Source organism: Ylistrum balloti, unplaced genomic scaffold, assembly GCF_031769215.1.
Source record: "Ylistrum balloti isolate Yb309-2 unplaced genomic scaffold, AGI_CSIRO_Ybal_v1 Utg370660, whole genome shotgun sequence".
Taxonomy (NCBI): Eukaryota; Metazoa; Mollusca; class Bivalvia; order Pectinida; family Pectinidae; genus Ylistrum; species Ylistrum balloti.
In genome coordinates, this window is record NW_026782400.1 from 63,955 (window position 1) to 84,240 (window position 20,286).

A 20,286-nucleotide genomic window follows, 5' to 3' on the forward strand; every position below is an offset into this window, starting at 1 on the left:
AGGTACGGGGTCAGTCCTTTCAATAGATACGGGTCAGTCATTCTTGCAGATGAGAAGCAAGTAATTCTAACAGACAAGGAGCCAGAATAACGATTTGTTTTGAACAACAAACATTTTCCAAACTTCAACAATATATATAACCATAACATTTACGTCAAGATAAAACTAAAATATGTATGAAAAACAATTCATTTCTCTAAATATCTACTATCAAGTATAAATTAGCACAGCCCATTATCTACCACTTTCTCAGTGAATAAAAACTCTCGGAAAAGAAAATATCTAAGAAATTGAAAAATAGTTCTAAAGCTTGAAAGCTCCTTAACGAAATTGTGTTATCACTAGTTACTAATCATTCCAACACTACAAGGGAACACAAACATAGAACATAGTAACAACCAAACCACACGTCACAAAATAAACCACTCGCTCTAGAGCATAAACTCAATTGTTATATTTCACAGATGTCCGACACTAAGAGTTTATGTCTATGCCAGATGTAAGACCAAACAGTCAGAAGAATCAGGTGTTTTTCTATTGTACATACTCAGGTATATACAGTAATTATTTCAACCTTTGAGAATATTTTCCTTGGTATAATGCAACATCTACAAGGTAGGTGAGACAAATTTCTGATATGTTTGGATTTCTTCAGACAACTTAATCACATAGACTACAACAGGTATACTACAACATAAAACAAAACCTACATGCCGTTTCAAGGAAATAAGCATACAAAAATAAATAACTGGTTCAGTTGTTGGCTCAGGCATCTGGGGCTACCAAAGAGGATCAATTATATAGATATCTCATCCTAAATTTAGCCATGGACCAGCAAAACTAAAAGTTTGTGACAGAACCAGCAACACTACAGAATTAGTTATCTTTCTGGCCTTGAGTCTGGTTCTGGGGCACCATATCTCTCTAGTAAATTCATTTGGGAACATTTAAAAAGGTGGTTCCAGGGACCATGAAGTCTTGTAAAGAATTAAAATATCTGTTCCTGCATTCAGTCCAAGGAATGACAAATATAAATGAGACAGTTTACCCAATATCTAGTCCACAGGGTCCTCAATTTTGTTCCCTGGGATCACAAAAACAAGACATAGAGAAACTGGTCTAATCTGACAACTTGTAGGACATGAAATGTCATACTACACAGAATGTGGGAATATGTAGTTGTATTTGGTATTTATACTGTATGATGTATTTACAAGTACTTTATCATACTGTGTAAAACAACTGGGAGCATGCCACCAGAATGAGCAGTTTCTCTGTATCCTGTAATTGGTCTGAGAGTCTAGATCCTCAGTGGTTGTCGTAGAAACGGAAGTGACAAGTAGTGCCAGGTACAATGGAATCGGTGAAATGATTGGTCATTCTCTGTCCTTGTTTTGGGTCCCATGCATCTTCATCGATTTTCTCCATCAACAACAAGTGTATTTAAAGCACACATTAAACATTTAGTGAGATAAAGTTTAAAATCTGAGCCATCTATGATACTTTGTTTTCAATTTGACAAGCCTTGACGCTTCCTCAGGAATTGTGATGACAATCTCTGGGCATGTTTCTTCAAGTATTCCTTTCCACCATTCTTAATCCATTCAGCCTCAAAGTCCTTTCCTAGAATTTCCGCTCCCTTCTTCCGACCTAATCCTGTCTCCTCTAGACTAAGTTCACACATCTGCATATCATCTACACCTGGAGACATATTGTACAATGATACATTATAACATTGTGAAAAAATTCTGTTAAATTTGTATTCATACGTAATCCCTCATCAATACTGTTCATTTTACTTTTGTAGAAAAAAAAATCTAAATCAAGAAAATAAAGTAAATATTGCGGTTGGCCATAGATATTGCAATCTATGATTTTGGAAACATACATATATTAGTTATGTTTGACTTTCCAAAGATAATATATCATTGCTTCATTTCTAAACTGCTTTTGCTAATACATTAACAGACTAGAAATAAATAACATAGCAATCTATCTTTGTAAGTAAGATTTGGAAGTTTAACAGATTATCTAAAGGTCTTGCTGTTATACTCTGTCTAGATACATGCTTCAGAGATTTCAGAGCAGGACTCACCTGAAACCAGGATAATTGGCTGTTTTTCAGGATACATCTCCATCTGTCTGGCAATCCACTGGCCATCAAAGTGAGCCCACCACATCCCATGTTTCTTTCCTGTTGGATTGTCACGGAAGTCATCCGAGGGACGAGCAAATGGTATTCGGAAAAACCTCTGGACAGCATCCTGTTTGGCATTGATGTTGGGTCTAGGGTTGATGGATTGTCCAGTAGCAGCTGCCATGGCCTCTGCAACAAATACAGCATACAGCTTTCTAACAATATCTTAATATTTGGTTAAGTCCACACAGGTTTTGTAAAAGGATTGATTTGTTTCATGTCTCAATAAAATTTCTAAAACAAGGAATCCCGGAGAGTTTATTAGTTCATTGTCAGCTTGCCATCTTCGTACTGTGCCTTTGAGAGATCCTACTTATAACTGCTAGATATTCTTTGAACTGTTTGTCTAAAAATGCTTGAATCAGTCCCGCCTGTTTTTCTCTTAATCCTGTGGTGTCCAAATTCAAAGAGATAGAACTTGTGAGTCATACAATCAAATGCTTTCCTGTTTACCATTAAACACCTTTAAATTTGTGCCCAGTGTCATTAACTGTTTTTGATTGTACAGGACATTTCTGATGTCCATGTTGGTTAGGAGAGGATAAATTGTCACATTGTATTGGTGCAATGGTTCATTTTAAATTAAAGTATCATTTCAGACAGGAATTTCAATATTTAGTGAAAGTCATTTTAATCAGATTTTGTATGTTGCCATCTGTGAAACACAAGAAACCCATAAAGAAGACATGAAATGATGACTAAGGGTATTTTTCTCCATCTTTTGTCAAGTTTTGCCGTTCATAAATTAGAGGCTAAATGAGCATCCCACCTGCATTTTCCACCAAATCTTTAGGTGCTCGCTCATCAGGTGTATTGTCATTCGTCTTCTTGTTCCTTGATTTCCATGCATGATAGACTTTTAATCGTCTATGGAATTCCGCTCTGCAGGCATCAAGCAGCTCAATATCTACAATGATGAGATATTTCACAGCTCAATATTTAAAAAAAACAATCATTTAACAGTTCAATAACTAAAATGACCAGATATTTAGCAGCTTAATATCTACAATGATGAGATATTTCACAGCTCAATATTTAAAAAAACAATCATTTAACAGTTCAATAACTAAAATGACCAGATATTTCACAGCTCAATATCTACAATGATGAGATATTTCACAGCTCAATATCTACAATGATGAGATATTTCACAGCTCAATATCTACAATGATGAGATATTTCACAGCTCAATATCTACAATGATGAGATATTTCACAGCTCAATATTTAAAAAAACAATCATTTATCAGTTCAATAACTAAAATGACCAGATATTTCACAGCTCAATATCTACAATGATGAGATATTTCACAGCTCAATATTTAAAAAAACAATCATTTATCAGTTCAATAACTAAAATGACCAGATATTTCACAGCTCAATATCTACAATGATGAGATATTTCACAGCTCAATATTTAAAAAAACAATCATTTAACTGCTCAATATCTACAATGATGAGATATTTCACAGCTCAATATCTACAATGATGAGATATTTCACAGCTCAATATCTACAATGATGAGATATTTCACAGCTCAATATCTACAATGATGAGATATTTCACAGCTCAATATCTACAATGATGAGATATTTCACAGCTCAATATTTAAAAAAACAATCATTTATCAGTTCAATAACTAAAATGACCAGATATTTCACAGCTCAATATCTACAATGATGAGATATTTCACAGCTCAATATTTAAAAAAACAATCATTTATCAGTTCAATAACTAAAATGACCAGATATTTCACAGCTCAATATCTACAATGATGAGATATTTCACAGCTCAATATCTACAATGATGAGATATTTCACAGCTCAATATCTACAATGATGAGATATTTCACAGCTCAATATTTAAAAAAACAATCATTTATCAGTTCAATATCTACAATGATCCAACATTTTGAAGCTCAATATCTACAATGATCAGGCATTATGCAACTCAACGTCTGCAATGATCTGACACCAACCAGCTCAACTTCTACAAAAGATTTCTACCAATGTGATAACAGTTCTTCCAGTATATCCAAAACTTTCTCACTTTCTCTACTGTATTAGAAGTATTAATCCAACAAAAACCATCAAATTTATCATTTTACTACATGTAGATGACCTTGCACCATGAGTCAAGTTGAATTAAACATTATTTATTGTAAAACAAATATGAAACAAGTTTTTTTAACTTATATTTATCACTCTTGTTGGCCCAGATGAAAGCATGTAAGGGGTCTTACTGTAGGAAGTGCCTGTGGAAACCCACCTTGTCAAGCAGGTGACCAAAAACCTTTTCATGTTTGTTCCAAGAATCAAACCCCAGATGATTAGGTGAAAGTGTCGTGAGTCAAGTGTAGTGACCAATGAAGACAATCATACAATAAAACGTGGTAATCAATAGATCATTTATTGTAGATAAGCTAAAACTGACATCAACCAAGCTGCTTAAAACTACACCAAAGTCTACTGGCAGATGATAGACTTACCACATGAGGTGTTGATAGTGTCACGTAGCTCTGCATACTTCCATTTGGACAAGTCATACTTCTTAGACAGCAGGGCTGTACGGGCTGCTTGGACCTCTGCAGACCTAAACATGCCAAAGAATTGTTATAAGATAATCAAAACAAATCATTAATATACACAATTAAATTTTATCATTATGTATTATTTATATCAGGTGAAGTATATAAAAAAAGTACCAGTTAAGTTATAACATTAAAGTGTTACCTTTATCAGCCTGAATCTGAATATATTTATAAAAAGATGTAGATAAAAAGTCCCCGGAAAACAGGTAAGAACTCCGTTCTTAATCATAACATCAAATAGCATTTCTTGATACCTATTATTATCAAGATCACTTTAATATTTTTATTGTGACTATAAAGCTACAGAGAAGAGATTGAAGATGAAAAAGCTAACATAGAGATAATCCCATACATAACACTTTCACAGAGTTAAGTTTCTCTACAAACTGACAAAATTTTTCACACAAAACTTCAAAAAAACAAACAAACACAGAAAAGTTCAAGTGTGTGACAAACCACAGGCTAGCTATTAGCAGTCAATTGTGTCAGGAAGGAGATTCCAAGGCTAATGGCAAGCCATGGTGACCAGGAAAAAGAACAGAATTACAAAGTAATGGACAGGAGGATGACCTGGAAATGATATCAGTATGTAAAAAGAATAGCACATCAGGAAAGTAGGGTGAAACAGTGGAAGAAAATGATGGTAACACAGGACAGTAATTCTGGTCATAGTAGCAAATAACAGGAATACAAGACACAATTACCAATGGCTAGAAACCAGGATGATAATGGACAGGAAGTCAGGATAAAATACATCATGTACTAGATAGAAAGTCAGGATGGCACAGGAAGGATGGTACTGGGCAGAAAGTTGGAATGACACGAGAAGGATGACATTAAATGGGGAAGGATGAAACGGGAAAAATCATACTGGACTGAAGGTCTGGATGACATCATATACGAATGGACAGGAAGTCTTGGTGACCCAAGATAATACTGGACAGAGGGTCAGGATGAAACAGGATGATAATGGACAGGAATCTGGATGACACAGGTTAATAATGGCGGGATGTCTGGGTGACACAGGATGATACTGGACAGGAAGTCTGGATGACACAGAATGATACTGGACAGGAAGTCAGGATGACACAGGATGATACTGGACAGGAAGTCAGGATGACACAGGATGATACTGGACAGGAAGTCTGGATGACACAAAATGATACTAGACTGGAGGTCAGGATGACTGGAAACAATGTTACTGGATACGGGACAGGTCAGGATAATACAGGAAAATAAGTCTTGATGACAAGAAAAGATATGATAATGGACAGGAAGTGCGAATGGCACTGAAAGGATGATACTGAACAAGAAATGATGATGACAAGGGAAAGCTGATGCCGGACAGGAAGTCAGGATGATCCTGGAAGTATGGTACTGAACAGTAAGTCAGGATGAGGGGGAGGGGGGAAGATGATAGTAAACAGGAAGTCAGGATGACAATGGGAAGATGACAGTGGACAGGAAGTCAGGATGACAAGGGGAAGATGATAGTGGACAGGAGGTCTGGATGGCAAGAGAAAAATGATACTAGACAGGAAGTCAGGATGGCATTGGAAGGATGATACTGGACAGGAAGTCAGGATGACAAGGGAAAGATGAAAGTGGACAGGAGGTCAGGATGGCATTGGAAGGATGATACTGGACAGGAAGTCAGGATGATGAAGGAAGGATAATACTGGACAGGAAGTCAGGATGATGAAGGAAGGATGATACTGGACAGGAAGTCAGGATGATGAAGGAAGGATAATACTGGACAGGAAGTCAGGATGATGAAGGAAGGATGATACTGGACAGGAAGTCAGGATGATGAAGGAAGGATGATACTGGACAGGAAGTCAGGATGATGAAGGAAGGATGATACTGGACAGGAAGTCAGGATGATGAAGGAAGGATGATACTGGACAGGAAGTCTAAGAGGTCCTTTCTATGTTTATATGCATTTACTTATGGGATAGATACATTGCATTCTTAATTGTTCATTAAAACATCACCAGTTATAAGCCTCTTGCATTTTTTGTGCAGGCATTAAGGACAGGACATGTAGGATAGAGAATTGGCAAACATACATCCATGTAATTCTAGTGCATGCAACATGTTGAATGACAATGCTCCATTACATTTGTCAATTGTTCACTGTATTCATACCAGGCCTTTTAGCTAAAGTTAAGACATGTGCTGCTATTATTCTACTACATAATAACATTTCCTACTACAAGTTAATAGTCATTGCTTCTTTGAATGATCAGCATCCTCATTCATATCAATAAAAAGTATCACCATAGCAACCATTTCAATATCTCAATGTGCAAATTCTCTGGTAAAAAGTGAGTAAGCAAGCTTTGTTAGGTCTAGACACTAGAAAAGCAGGAAAACTGCAATGTGAGTACAAAAAGGAATTTGTTGTGGCATTCAAAAAATAAGAAAATGGTGGTGATTCCATGTACCTTTCTTTTGTAGTGCTATTGACAAAACAGAAAACAAATTATGATAAAGTGAAGGTCCAAGGAAAATGTTTAGGTACAGTCAGAAAAATTGTTGTGGTATTTGCTGTCAGTTTAATTCAAGGTTATAAATCCAAGTATTCTGCATTATTTTCCATAGACACTGCATGGATCATGGAGCAAATTTTTCTGTCCTTTTGAAACGACTTTTGTGTCAATGTTACAGGTAAGGTAATATGGAGCTGGCGTATACAATAATTAGGTTTGTCTGCAATTACCAATGATATCTCATTAGTAAAATATCATCACAGACTTTGTAGTAAAATATTATAGACTGACCAGAGAAATGTCATAAACTGACCAGTGTTATAGATTGACCAGTGTTATAGGTTGACCAGTGTTATATGTTGACCGGTGAAATATTAGACTAAATAGTGAAATGTAATAGACTGACCAGTGAAATATCATAAACTGACCAGTGTTATAGATTGACCGGTGAAATATTAGACTAAATAGTGAAATGTTATAGACTGACCAGATAAATGTCATAGACTGACCAGTGTTATATATTGACCAGTGTTATAGGTTGACCAGAGAAATATTAGACTGAATAGTGAAATGTTATAGACTGACCAGTGAAATATTAGACTGAATAGTGAAATGTTATAGACTAACCAGAGAAATGTTATAGACTGACTAGTGTTATATGTTGACTGGTAAAATATTATAGATTGAATAGAGAAATGTTATAGACTGACCACAGAAATGTAACAGACTGACCAGTGTTATAGTCTGACCAGTGTCACAGACTGAGAAATGAACTGTCATTGTTTAACCAGTGATATCTTCATGTAATCTACTTCGACTACACATAATTAACAGGTATACCTTTAAAGTCATTCTTAATCAAGACACATATTCTGTTAGAGGTTGTGTCACCTAATATCTATCATACTGTTTAACATACATGAAATAAATATAACAAAACGTAGAAGGTGAAGGTCATTGTAACAAAATATAGGTGAAGGTCATGGCAGACCATAAAGTGAAGGGTCATGGAGGTCAATAGTCTTACTTCTCTATGACCATACTGATGGCTCTGTCAGCATTATAAAGGAGAAGAAAGATTAGTCAGAAATACATGTCTGTACCCAGGTTATATAACAAAGTTACAATCAATAGCCTTCAAAGTTTCTCTATTATATCAATGGAACAGTATAGAAAACCATTATCCAGATTCTGAGAATATGATGCGTGTTATGGAAGATGAAGAAATAAGGGTTTGTTAGAATCTGTAGAGGGCAGCTGTACCTCTGTAGTGGAGGCACCACCACGTCCTCTACAGCATTTTGGTCCTCCATAGCAAGACGTAGAGCCAGCTCTCTGTCTCGGTGCTCCTGTTCCAGCTGCTGCTGTCTACAACACAATCAGCAATACATTCTTATTAAACTTTATAAGAACATGAGGAAATATCAGACTTGCTGGATACCACAGGATGTATGGCAAAAACAAAGATGTCACAGAGGTAACATAACATGTTCACAAATAAACACAGAATTCATCCTCCATAAAAGGCATTGATAAAGTTTTGATACCTACATCTGGTTTTGGTTGCCATAGTTACATACCTTTCTTTGTTCTCCTTGGCCTCCTTAGCCAACAGTGCCTTCATCTTCTCCCTCTCTACACGTTCTGCCTCTTCTTTCTTCTTCTGCTCCTCCTCTTCTCGTTTCCTTTTAGCCTCCATCTCTGCTTTTCTGTAACAGCAGCATGGTTAAGATAAAACAAATTGATACTAAGGTGTATTTTAACCTGCACCTTTCCTGTCAACATGACAAATAATTAATATGACTACTGTAAACTTATCTTTGTGCAATCAAATTTTAGCGCAATATCAATTTTGAAAAAAGTAGCACATTGAATTTGTACATTTCAATAATTGTTTTGTTAATAACATACTTATACAGAAATTATTGCAATCATATGTTAGCGCACCATCTTCAGCTAAAATAACATTACCGCTAAAATAACATAACAGCTAAAATATGTACCTTACAGTGTCATCATAAAGAAAGCAGAATAAGAAATATTACCATCTACTAGGAAAACAAGAATATTACTATGTACAATAGTAGAATAATAAATAAAGCCATTTATAACAGCATAATCATGAAAATCACCTTGTACAACAGCAGAATCATGAAAGTCACCATGTACAACAGCAGAATCATGAAAGTCACCATGTACAACAGCAGAATCATGAAATATGTACAACAGCAGAATCATGAAAGTCACCATGTATCATATACAACAGCAGAATCATGAAAGTCACCATGTACAACAGCAGAATCATGAAAACCACCATGTACAACAGCAGAATCATGATAGTCACCATGTACAACAGCAGAATCATGAAAGTCATCATGTACAACAGCAGAATCATGAAAATCACCATATACAACAGCAGAATCATGAAAGTCACCAATATACAACAGCAGAATCATGAAAATCACTATGTACAACAGCAGAATCATGAAAATCACCATGTACAACAGCAGAATCATGAAAATCACTATGTACAACAGCAGAATCATGAAAGTCACCATGTACAACAGCAGAATCATGATAGTCACAGCAGAATCATGAAAGTCACCATGTACAACAGCAGAATCATGAAAATCACCATGTACAACAGCAGAATCATGAAAGTCACCATGTACAACAGCAGAATCATGAAAGTCACCATGTACAACAGCAGAATCATGAAAGTCACCATGTACAACAGCAGAATCATGAAAATCACCATATACAACAGCAGAATCATGAAAGTCATCATATACAACAGCAGAATCATGAAAGTCACCATGTCACAGCATGTACAACAGCAGAATCATGAAAGTCACCATGTACAACAGCAGAATCATGAAAGTCACCATGTACAACAGCAGAATCATGAAAGTCACCATGTACAACAGCAGAATCATGAAAGTCACCATGTACAACAGCAGAATCATGAAAATCACCATGTACAACAGCAGAATCATGAAAGTCACCTTGTACAACAGCAGAATCATGAAAGTCACCATGTACAACAGCAGAATCATGAAAGTCATCATATACAACAGCAGAATCATGAAAGTCACCATGTACAACAGCAGAATCATGAAAACCACCATGTACAACAGCAGAATCATGATAGTCACCATGTACAACAGCAGAATCATGAAAGTCAACATGTACAACAGCAGAATCATGAAAGTCACCATGTACAACAGCAGAATCATGAAAGTCACCATGTACAACAGCAGAATCATGAAAGTCACCATGTACAACAGCAGAATCATGAAAGTCACCTTGTACAACAGCAGAATCATGAAATCACCATCTACAACAGCAGAATCATGAAAGTCACTATGTACAACAGCAGAATCATGAAAGTCATCATGTACAACAGCAGAATCATGAAAGTCACCATGTACAACAGCAGAATCATGATAGTCACCATGTACAACAGCAGAATCATGAAAGTCATCATATACAACAGCAGAATCATGAAAATCACTATGTACAACAGCAGAATCATGAAAGTCACCATGTACAACAGCAGAATCATGATAGTCACCATGTACAACAGCAGAATCATGAAAGTCATCATATACAACAGCAGAATCATGAAAATCACTATGTACAACAGCAGAATCATGATCAAGTACAACAGCAGAATCATGAAAGTCACCATGTACAACAGCAGAATCATGAAAGTCACCATGTACAACAGCAGAATCATGAAAGTCACCATGTACAACAGCAGAATCATGAAAGTCACCATGTACAACAGCAGAATCATGAAAGTCACCATGTACAACAGCAGAATCATGAAAGTCACCATGTACAACAGCAGAATCATGAAAGTCACCATGTACAACAGCAGAATCATGAAAGTCACCATGTACAACAGCAGAATCATGAAAATCACCATGTACAACAGCAGAATCATGAAAGTCACCATGTACAACAGCAGAATCATGAAAGTCACTATGTACAACAGCAGAATCATGAAAATCACCATGTACAACAGCAGAATCATGAAAGTCACCATGTACAACAGCAGAATCATGAAAGTCACCATGTACAACAGCAGAATCATGAAAGTCACCATGTACAACAGCAGAATCATGACAGCAGAATCATGAAAGTCACCATGTACAACAGCAGAATCATGAAAGTCACCATGTACAACAGCAGAATCATGAAAGTCACCATGTACAACAGCAGAATCATGAAAGTCACTATGTACAACAGCAGAATCATGAAAGTCATCATATACAACAGCAGAATCATGAAAGTCACCATGTACAACAGCAGAATCATGAAAATCACCATATACAACAGCAGAATCATGAAAGTCATCATATACAACAGCAGAATCATGAAAGTCACCATGTACAACAGCAGAATCATGAAAACCACCATGTACAACAGCAGAATCATGATAGTCACCAGAATCATGTACAACAGCAGAATCATGAAAGTCACCATGTACAACAGCAGAATCATGAAAGTCACCATGTACAACAGCAGAATCATGAAAATCACCATGTACAACAGCAGAATCATGAAAGTCACCATGTACAACAGCAGAATCATGAAAGTCACCATGTAGAACAGCAGAATCATGAAAGTCACCATGTACAACAGCAGAATCATGAAAATCACCATTTACAACAATAAAACTATGAATATTACCATGTAAAATAGTAGCATCATACATATAATGGAGCTTAGCAAATACAGAGAAATCACACATCACTTACAGCCTCCTTTCCTCTTCCTCTGCCTTTTTCTTCCTTTCTTCTTCTTCCTTCCTCTTTTTTTCTCTCTCCATTTCTTCCTGTAAAGTAAAGAAAAAGACAAAGATACAAAGAATTAAAACAATTGTAAATTCCTCAGCAGATTTTTCCTTAACTCAGATATAGCACTTACCTCTCTATAACTTGTAACCAGTGAATTGATAAATTGAATTGTGTCTGGTCTATTTGACAGGTAGGGAGTGCTATAACTCAGCTAATACAGGAGGTGTGTAGTTCGATCCCCACCTGAGAGATTTTTACTGCTCAAAACCCTGAGATAACATTTCAATGTAGGCCGTTGGATTTGTCTTTGTGGGCCTCCCTTCTGTTGTTCAGTTACAAAGCCAACAGATACTGTGGGAGGCTCTCACAAAAAGACCCTGACTGTTGACAGAGTGATTGATCCATAAACAAACAGTATATTACTGAATTTAATTTACAAATGAGTATTTTGTGTGGAAAGAAAGACACTAAAAAACAATCTGGTATTCTGCAGGAATTCCAAGCATTTAAAATCTGGTATGATAATCTGCTATCACAGATTTAATTAATGCTCCAAAGCTGTAGTGATCTAGTATCATAAGCCTTAAATACCATAACCTAGAAATGAGGGTATTCAGCAGCTGGTGGCTACTTCATTGAATATACAGGAGGCCTATTGCATCCAGAGCCCTTCTAAATTACAAGAAAAAGGGAATAGCCTTGAGGAAGTCGTGTAAAGCATTGACAGCTTTTTAAAAGAATTACATGTTCTAGACCTGAAGTGTAATCTGATGAAGATATCACAAATGGGTCCTACTAAGACAGCTGTATGATACAGTTTAATTCCTTATCAACTAATTATGAATTTGTATTAAAACGTTTAAACCTTAGAAGTCTTACTTCTGCCTCTATGTCAAATCATAGAAAAATTACCTGTATTTTTCTTAGTCTTTCTTGCTCCTCCTTGATCTTCTGTTTCTCCAGCAGTTTGCGTATACCCTGGGTATTTTGGTCCATCTGAGTAAGCAGGTTGTTGTAAGTTCTCTCCATCTCCACTGGACTGATGTCTGTCTTCTGTTCATGGAGACATGGAAATTTAATTTAGTGTCTCTCAGATTAACTTAACTCAAAACAAAACTACTCTTGACAATGTATTTAATCAAGGCCTGTATGTGGCCTGTTGTTATGTTACCTGCTATTGCATGGTGTAACTAGTAATGTCCTGTATGTGGCCTGTTGTGGTGTACCCTGTAGTTGTATGGTATGACTACCCAAGATCTGTAATACAGTATGTAGCCTGTTGTTGTATGATGTAACTACCCAAGGCCTGTATATGACCTGTTGTTATGTTACCTGCTATTGCATGGTGTAACTAGTAATGTCCTGTATGTGGCCTGTTGTGGTGTACCCTGTAGTTGTATGGTATGACTACCCAAGATCTGTATGTACCCTGTTGTTGTATGATGTAACTACTCAAGGCCTGTATGTGGCCTGTTGTTATGTACCCTGTTGTTGTATGATGTAACTACCCAAGATCTGTATGTGGCCTGTTGTTATGTACCCTGTTGTTGTATGATGTAACTACTCAAGGCCTGTATGTGGCCTGCTGTTATGTACCCTGTTGTTGTATGATGTAACTACCCAAGGCCTGTATGTGGCCTGTTATGTACAAAGTAGTAGTATATGACCTGATGTTTCTTACCCTGATTTTAGTGATGAAGGAATTCAGCGCTATTTGAATGGCCTCCACTTGTTTTGTAGCAGAATCCTTATCTTTCTTAAGCTGAGACACAATCTTGGACATCTCAGTGACCTGGCCTTGAGAGGCTTCCACCTTGGAGATCATCTTAAATCTGAAAAAAAATCAAGACGTGTATGAAAAACAGCACTAATACTGTCAGGGTTTTCCATAAGTGTCGGCCGCCGGCCAATTTGACCGGCTATTTTGGTCATTTGGCCGCCTACACCAATCCAGTTCCGTAATAATGTTCCATACACAACTACACGTACACGGCAGGCCAGCCTCCTACTTTCACTACACAGCCTACTACTAACAAAATTATGGAAAACCCTGACTGTTTAATAACAGTTATCAACTTAACACATAAATACCAATGTAGCTTAACACTGAAATACTGCCCAAGCTGACTCAAAATTTAAGTCTACAGATAATTACTGGCTCTTTTTACTGACACTTATTGATGTAACAAGTGAACATTAACACACATTGACTCAATACATACACAGACACTGAATCGGCATATAAATATGGCACCTGACTTAACATGTGCACCTCTATACTGACATCTATTGGCTCCACAAATAATGCTGTCACTTATTGACTCAACACAAAACTATTGTCACTTATTGACTAAACAAATAAACACTGGAGCCTACTGACTCAAGAAATAAATACGGCCACTTAATGACTCACACATAGATATTGCCACTTATTGACTCAACATGTAAATACTGTCACTTATTGACTCAACATGTAAATAATGCCACTTATTGACTCAACATGTAAATACCGCCACTTATTGACTCAACATGTAAATACGGCCACTTAATGATTCACACATAGATACTGCCACTTATTGACTCAACATGTAAATACTGTCACTTATTGACTCAACATGTAAATACCGCCACTTATTGACTCAACATGTAAATACCGCCACTTATTGACTCAACATGTAAATACGGCCATTTAATGACTCACACATAGATATTGCCACTTATTGACTCAACATGTAAATACCGCCACTTATTGACTCAACATGTAAATACGGCCACTTAATGATTCACACATAGATACTGCCACTTATTGACTCAACATGTAAATACTGTCACTTATTGACTCAACATGTAAATACCGCCACTTATTGACTCAACATGTAAATACCGCCACTTATTGACTCAACATGTAAATACGGCCATTTAATGACTCACACATAGATACTGCCACTTATTGACTCAACATGTAAATACTGTCACTTATTGACTCAACATGTAAATAATGCCACTTATTGACTCAACATGTAAATACCGCCACTTATTGACTCAACATGTAAATACGGTCACTTAGTGACTCACACATAGATACTGCCACTTATTGACTCAACATGTAAATACTGTCACTTATTGACTCAACATGTAAATACTGTCACTTATTGACTCAACATGTAAAAAGTGCCACTTATTGACTCAACATGTAAATACTGTCACTTATTGACTCAACATGTAAATACTGTCACTTATTGACTCAACATGTAAATAATGCCACTTATTGACTCAACATGTAAATACTGTCACTTGTTGACTCAACATGTAAATACTGTCACTTATTGACTCAACATGTAAAAAGTGCCACTTATTGACTCAACATGTAAAAAGTGCCACTTATTGACTCAACACAAAAATATTGTCACTGACTGACTCACTAATAGATACTGCCATTTATTGACTCAACATGTAAATACGGTCACTTACTGACTCACACATAGATACTGTCATTTATTGACTCAACATGTAAATACGGTCACTTAGTGACTCACACATAGATACTGCCACTTACTGACTCAACATGTAAATACTGTCACTTATTGACTCAAGATGTAAATACTGTCATTTATTGACTCAACAAATAAACATGGAAACATATTACCTCTACTCTTAAATAAAAAGGATACTCATAAACTCAACATATAAATACAAACATCAATGTACTCAAAACATCATAGAAACACATTTTAAATACTACAGACACTTTTAACTCAACCTTTATGGACTTAGACAAACTTGTATAAACTCAATGTACCAATACTGACACCTGACAACTGTTGACTTAACATATAAACACCAATTTATTTTGCAATCCCATGAAAAAACTTCTTGTTATCCAGGTTAGGCAGTACATCACAAAAACACTAATATGAGATACAGTGTAATTAAAATTGCTATAATCTTAGATCAGAATTCTGTAGACAACAGGGTCATAGCTTATCACAGAGCAACATCCTTGTTAGAGCTTAAAACATCACCTTATAACATGTGCTGCAAGTCTGAATTTTAATTCTAAGTATCAGGGTTTAAGTGACTTACTTAGGCCTGAACTTGTGGACATCCCTCCACATCCTGACTGTTTTCTGGAGACAGATGATCTGTTCACGGCGCCATAGAATCTTATTCTTCACTGTAAATAAGTAAAAAGAGAGAGTTCTCATAAACACTTGTAACATGAACAACACAAGAAATAAAACATTTTCCTCAAAAATTTTAAGGATGTCAAAACCAAATTTCAAATCCAACAAGAAGGTACCTCGAATATCAATACCCTCTGCTTTCTGCCAAGGGTACTACACTACATTACAATATAGCATACAAGGTTGCTTTACTATCAAACAAAGGTGGTGTAGTTCAGTAAAACAACCATACTTGTATCACTCAGGCAGGCAGCTAGTATCACAGTCAGCATTCTATAACCCTTTTTCTTTACATCTTGAAATGATGCAGAACCACCTTATTCATCAAATAATCAATTTAGGGAAAGTATTTGACTTGGCTACTCTTGCTTTTGCTGTTTGGTGCAAAACGACAATTCATACAGAACTCTGTAAGTTATAGATAGAAGTTGATCAGAAATTAGCAACAAAAAATTGTTGGCATTTACGACTGAAGAATGATTATGAACATTTTACTCACATTTGATGACAGACAGGCCACACCACTGTGCCTTTTTCCAGCGAGAACAGATAAGCCAGCGCTTCACCTTCTTCACAAGTGCTGCCAGGTTTTCAGGGTCGCTCTTCATCAGCTGATCAAACTCAGCAAACTTCCCAGGTCGGAAAAACACCTTGGTGAGCCCAAACTTGAAGTCTTTGTCATCCAGCCCTAGGGCTTTGAACAGTGCCTGTAATATTCAGTCCAACAGTTTTAGTGAACAATACCTGTGACAGTCCTAGAATAGTACCTTAATATTCAGCTCAAGAGCTTAAACAGCAACTGTAGCATTCAGTTACCGGACATAGAGCAGTTCCTTTAACCTTTGATAAAACATATTTAGTTTTATAGTTTAAGTTGTTCAAACTAACCCAATCACTGAGGTTTTAGCATCATTCTCAGACGTTCAGTGTTTGGTCCTGCTCAATGATAAATGCTAACCCATTCAATAGGACAACAAAATTGATTATGTCAAAATGGTAGAAAACTGAGAACCTACCTTGCAGAAGAGACGAGGATCAAGACGAGCCAGCTCTGGAGGAAGGTAGCGTTTGTACATGTTGTACAGCTCACTAAACTGAGTACGAGATGGGAAACCTTGCTGCATCAGATCTAACACTGAATTCATACCTGTAACACACAAGTCAGATTGATACTGATAAAATAACTATCAAAAGCTCATGTCAGGATTAATTAAAAAAAAAATGGTTCAAATTGCATAACAGACAAATTGAATTAAAATAGCTAATTTGATTTACAATTTCTATGTTATTTACAACAGCTATATCACAGCATACATTTAACATCTCAGTCTGTATTACTTGGGTAGTGGCTCCTATATTTCTATAATTACATCTATTTAAATTATGACACAGTGAGTCAATATTTTGCTAAGTTACATTAGTCATTGTCTGATGATGGTAATACTAATACTAATTACTCATGACATCAACTTTCTTACCTGAACACTCCAGCTGGCTGAGAATCTGGGCACCTTCAAACATGTGGTCCACCATTTTCAAGTTAGGTTTGATACATCTGATAAAATTGGTTCCCTGTTCAGAAAAACCAAAATAAATTGATTTTCATTTGTATAAACATGGTTTTGTAAATGACAGATAATGTAGATTACAAATACTAGTTACACAAGTGACAGACTATGACAAAGTGAGTGAGATTGTGAAAGTGATGAAGTAAGAGAACGATTGTGTCAATGTGAAAATTATGAAAGTAAAAAAAGAGACAAATTGTGAAAGTGACAATTAAGATACTGAATGTGTAAGTAACAGAGTGACAAATTGTGCGACAGAAAAAGAGACAAGTTTTGTAAGGGTCAAAGTAAGTGACAAATTGTGCGACAGAAAAAGAGACAAGTTTTGTAAGGGTCAAAGTAAGTGACAAATTGTGTGACAGAAAAAGAGACAAGTTTTGTAAGGGTCAAAGTAAGTGACAAATTGTGCGACAGAAAAAGAGACAAGTTTTGTAAGGGTCAAAGTAAGTGACAAATTGTGTGACAGAAAAAGAGACAAGTTTTGTAAGGGTCAAAGTAAGTGACAAATTGTGCGACAGAAAAAGAGACAAGTTTTGTAAGGGTCAAAGTAAGTGACAAATTGTGCGTAAGTGTTACAGTCAGAGACAAAGTGTTTCTGTTTACCGTGGATTTAAGTTTCTCCATCAGGACAACAAGTTGGGATCTGAACTTGCTGCCAACACTGATGAAATTGAGCTTTCCAGATGAGACCTTGACACCCTCAAACATCTTCTTCAGAAGTTCATTCTTACTGTCTTGTATGAGGAACTCCAGGGATGCGTGCAGAGAGTCATTATTCTTTTCTATAAATTGTACCTAAACAAACAAAAAAAATGTTGCAATTAGTAGAAATGATGGGAAAGAACCCAGTACACCCCTCATTATATCATTCCTGTCGAGATTATTTGGAAATGCACAGTAATACCAAAATCTGAAACAGCACCACTGGGGACAAAAGGGAACCCAGAAATATAAGAACAGTTGACCTATTAGTTCCACAGATAAAACAATATCATTCTTTTACACTTCTGATTCCAAAAAGGATATATATTGGCTATTTCGTTTTTTGCAATCAACTTCAAATCCTTTATATAAAGAAAGAGCAGCCGTGCACTTCTCAAGGTACAGTCATTAAGACAACTAATCTGTAATTAGGAAAATACAAGATGGCCCCCGTTGATCATTTTGTTTTCCTTATTCTCAAATTAAACAGATACAACAGAACATAAACAATAATTCTGTTTGAATGTTCAAGTGAATAATTTATAGGAAGAGTAACAAAGCTCTATCTTATTATTCATGAATGATTTAAGTTAAATTATTCAATATGACAAAAACACCCTACCAAAACACCCTACAAAAACACCCTACCAAAACTTCTTATTTTGCCCAAGAAATCAGATTAAAATTTTCTAACAATGTTTTGTGGCTGTTGAAATGACACTCTTTGATGAACTAAGTTTAAAAGACACCAATTGTTGATATGAATTGCTAATTAAACAATAGCATCTTAAATCATTTTGTTTGCATTCTTTCACCATAAGACATTCCTTAACATTGTAACTACACTAGAAATGTTCCACTTATCGTGTGGTAGCAGACAGCACCAGCAAAGTGATGAATATTGTAACTACACAAGAAATGTTCCACTTACCGTGTGGTAGCAGACAGCACCAGCAAAGTGACGAATATTGTAACTACACAAGAAATGTTCCACTTACCGTGTGGTAGCAGACAGCACCAGCAAAGTGACAAATATTGTAACTACACAAGAAATGTTCCACTTACCGTGTGGTAGCAGACAGCACCAGCAAAGTGACGAATATTGTAACTACACAAGAAATGTTCCACTTACCGTGTGGTAGCAGACAGCACCAGCAAAGTGACGAATATTGTAACTACACAAGAAATGTTCCACTTACCGTGTGGTAGCAGACAGTACCAGCAAAGTGACGAATATTGTAACTACACAAGAAATGTTCCACTTACCGTGTGGTAGCAGACAGCACCAGCAAAATGACGAATATTGTAACTACACAAGAAATGTTCCACTTACTGTGTGGTAGCAGACAGCACCAGCAAAATGACGGATAAGGAATCCCTCTTCATCTCGTACATCACGGTGCATCTTCAGTTTAGATTTGCGAGGCAGCTGTAACATAAATAATGGTTTAACAGCGACATGCTGTGATATATCAAAGTGATAGAACCCTACTTTTCTGTTCATAAGTTATGTCTTCATTAATCCAATCATAACATATTGGGTGGTCATGTGACACAGTGGTAATTCACTCGCTTTTCACAAAGAAACACAGGGTTTAATTCCCTGAATGGATGTGAAAAGGTTTGGGAGTCACTTGCCCAACTGTGTGAGTTTTTCCTGTGTACTGTTTCCTCCAACAGTAAGACCTCGTACCCGCTTCTCTGAGCCAACGAGAGCGATTAACATAAGCTTACAATTTGTTTCACCAC

General features: G+C 36.3%; 1 protein-coding gene across 1 annotated transcript in view; it reads right to left on the bottom strand.

The window, feature by feature from the left end:
* Positions 1-1,172: 1,172 nt before the first annotated feature.
* Positions 1,173-20,286, bottom strand: part of LOC132557334 (unconventional myosin-VI-like) — a 38,574-nt gene continuing 19,460 nt past the window's right edge. The window contains exons 16-31 of the mRNA XM_060221820.1: positions 19,871-19,966; positions 18,439-18,630; positions 17,746-17,839; positions 17,284-17,414; positions 16,767-16,974; positions 16,167-16,257; positions 13,765-13,915; positions 12,996-13,136; positions 12,045-12,121; positions 8,859-8,987; positions 8,542-8,646; positions 7,234-7,248; positions 4,685-4,788; positions 2,967-3,104; positions 2,096-2,326; positions 1,173-1,701 (exon numbers count right to left, since the gene is read on the bottom strand). Coding sequence (XP_060077803.1) covers positions 1,511-1,701; positions 2,096-2,326; positions 2,967-3,104; positions 4,685-4,788; positions 7,234-7,248; positions 8,542-8,646; positions 8,859-8,987; positions 12,045-12,121; positions 12,996-13,136; positions 13,765-13,915; positions 16,167-16,257; positions 16,767-16,974; positions 17,284-17,414; positions 17,746-17,839; positions 18,439-18,630; positions 19,871-19,966 — 2,094 coding nt within the window. The 3' untranslated portion in view covers positions 1,173-1,510. The remainder of the gene's footprint in view (positions 1,702-2,095; positions 2,327-2,966; positions 3,105-4,684; positions 4,789-7,233; positions 7,249-8,541; positions 8,647-8,858; positions 8,988-12,044; positions 12,122-12,995; positions 13,137-13,764; positions 13,916-16,166; positions 16,258-16,766; positions 16,975-17,283; positions 17,415-17,745; positions 17,840-18,438; positions 18,631-19,870; positions 19,967-20,286) is intronic.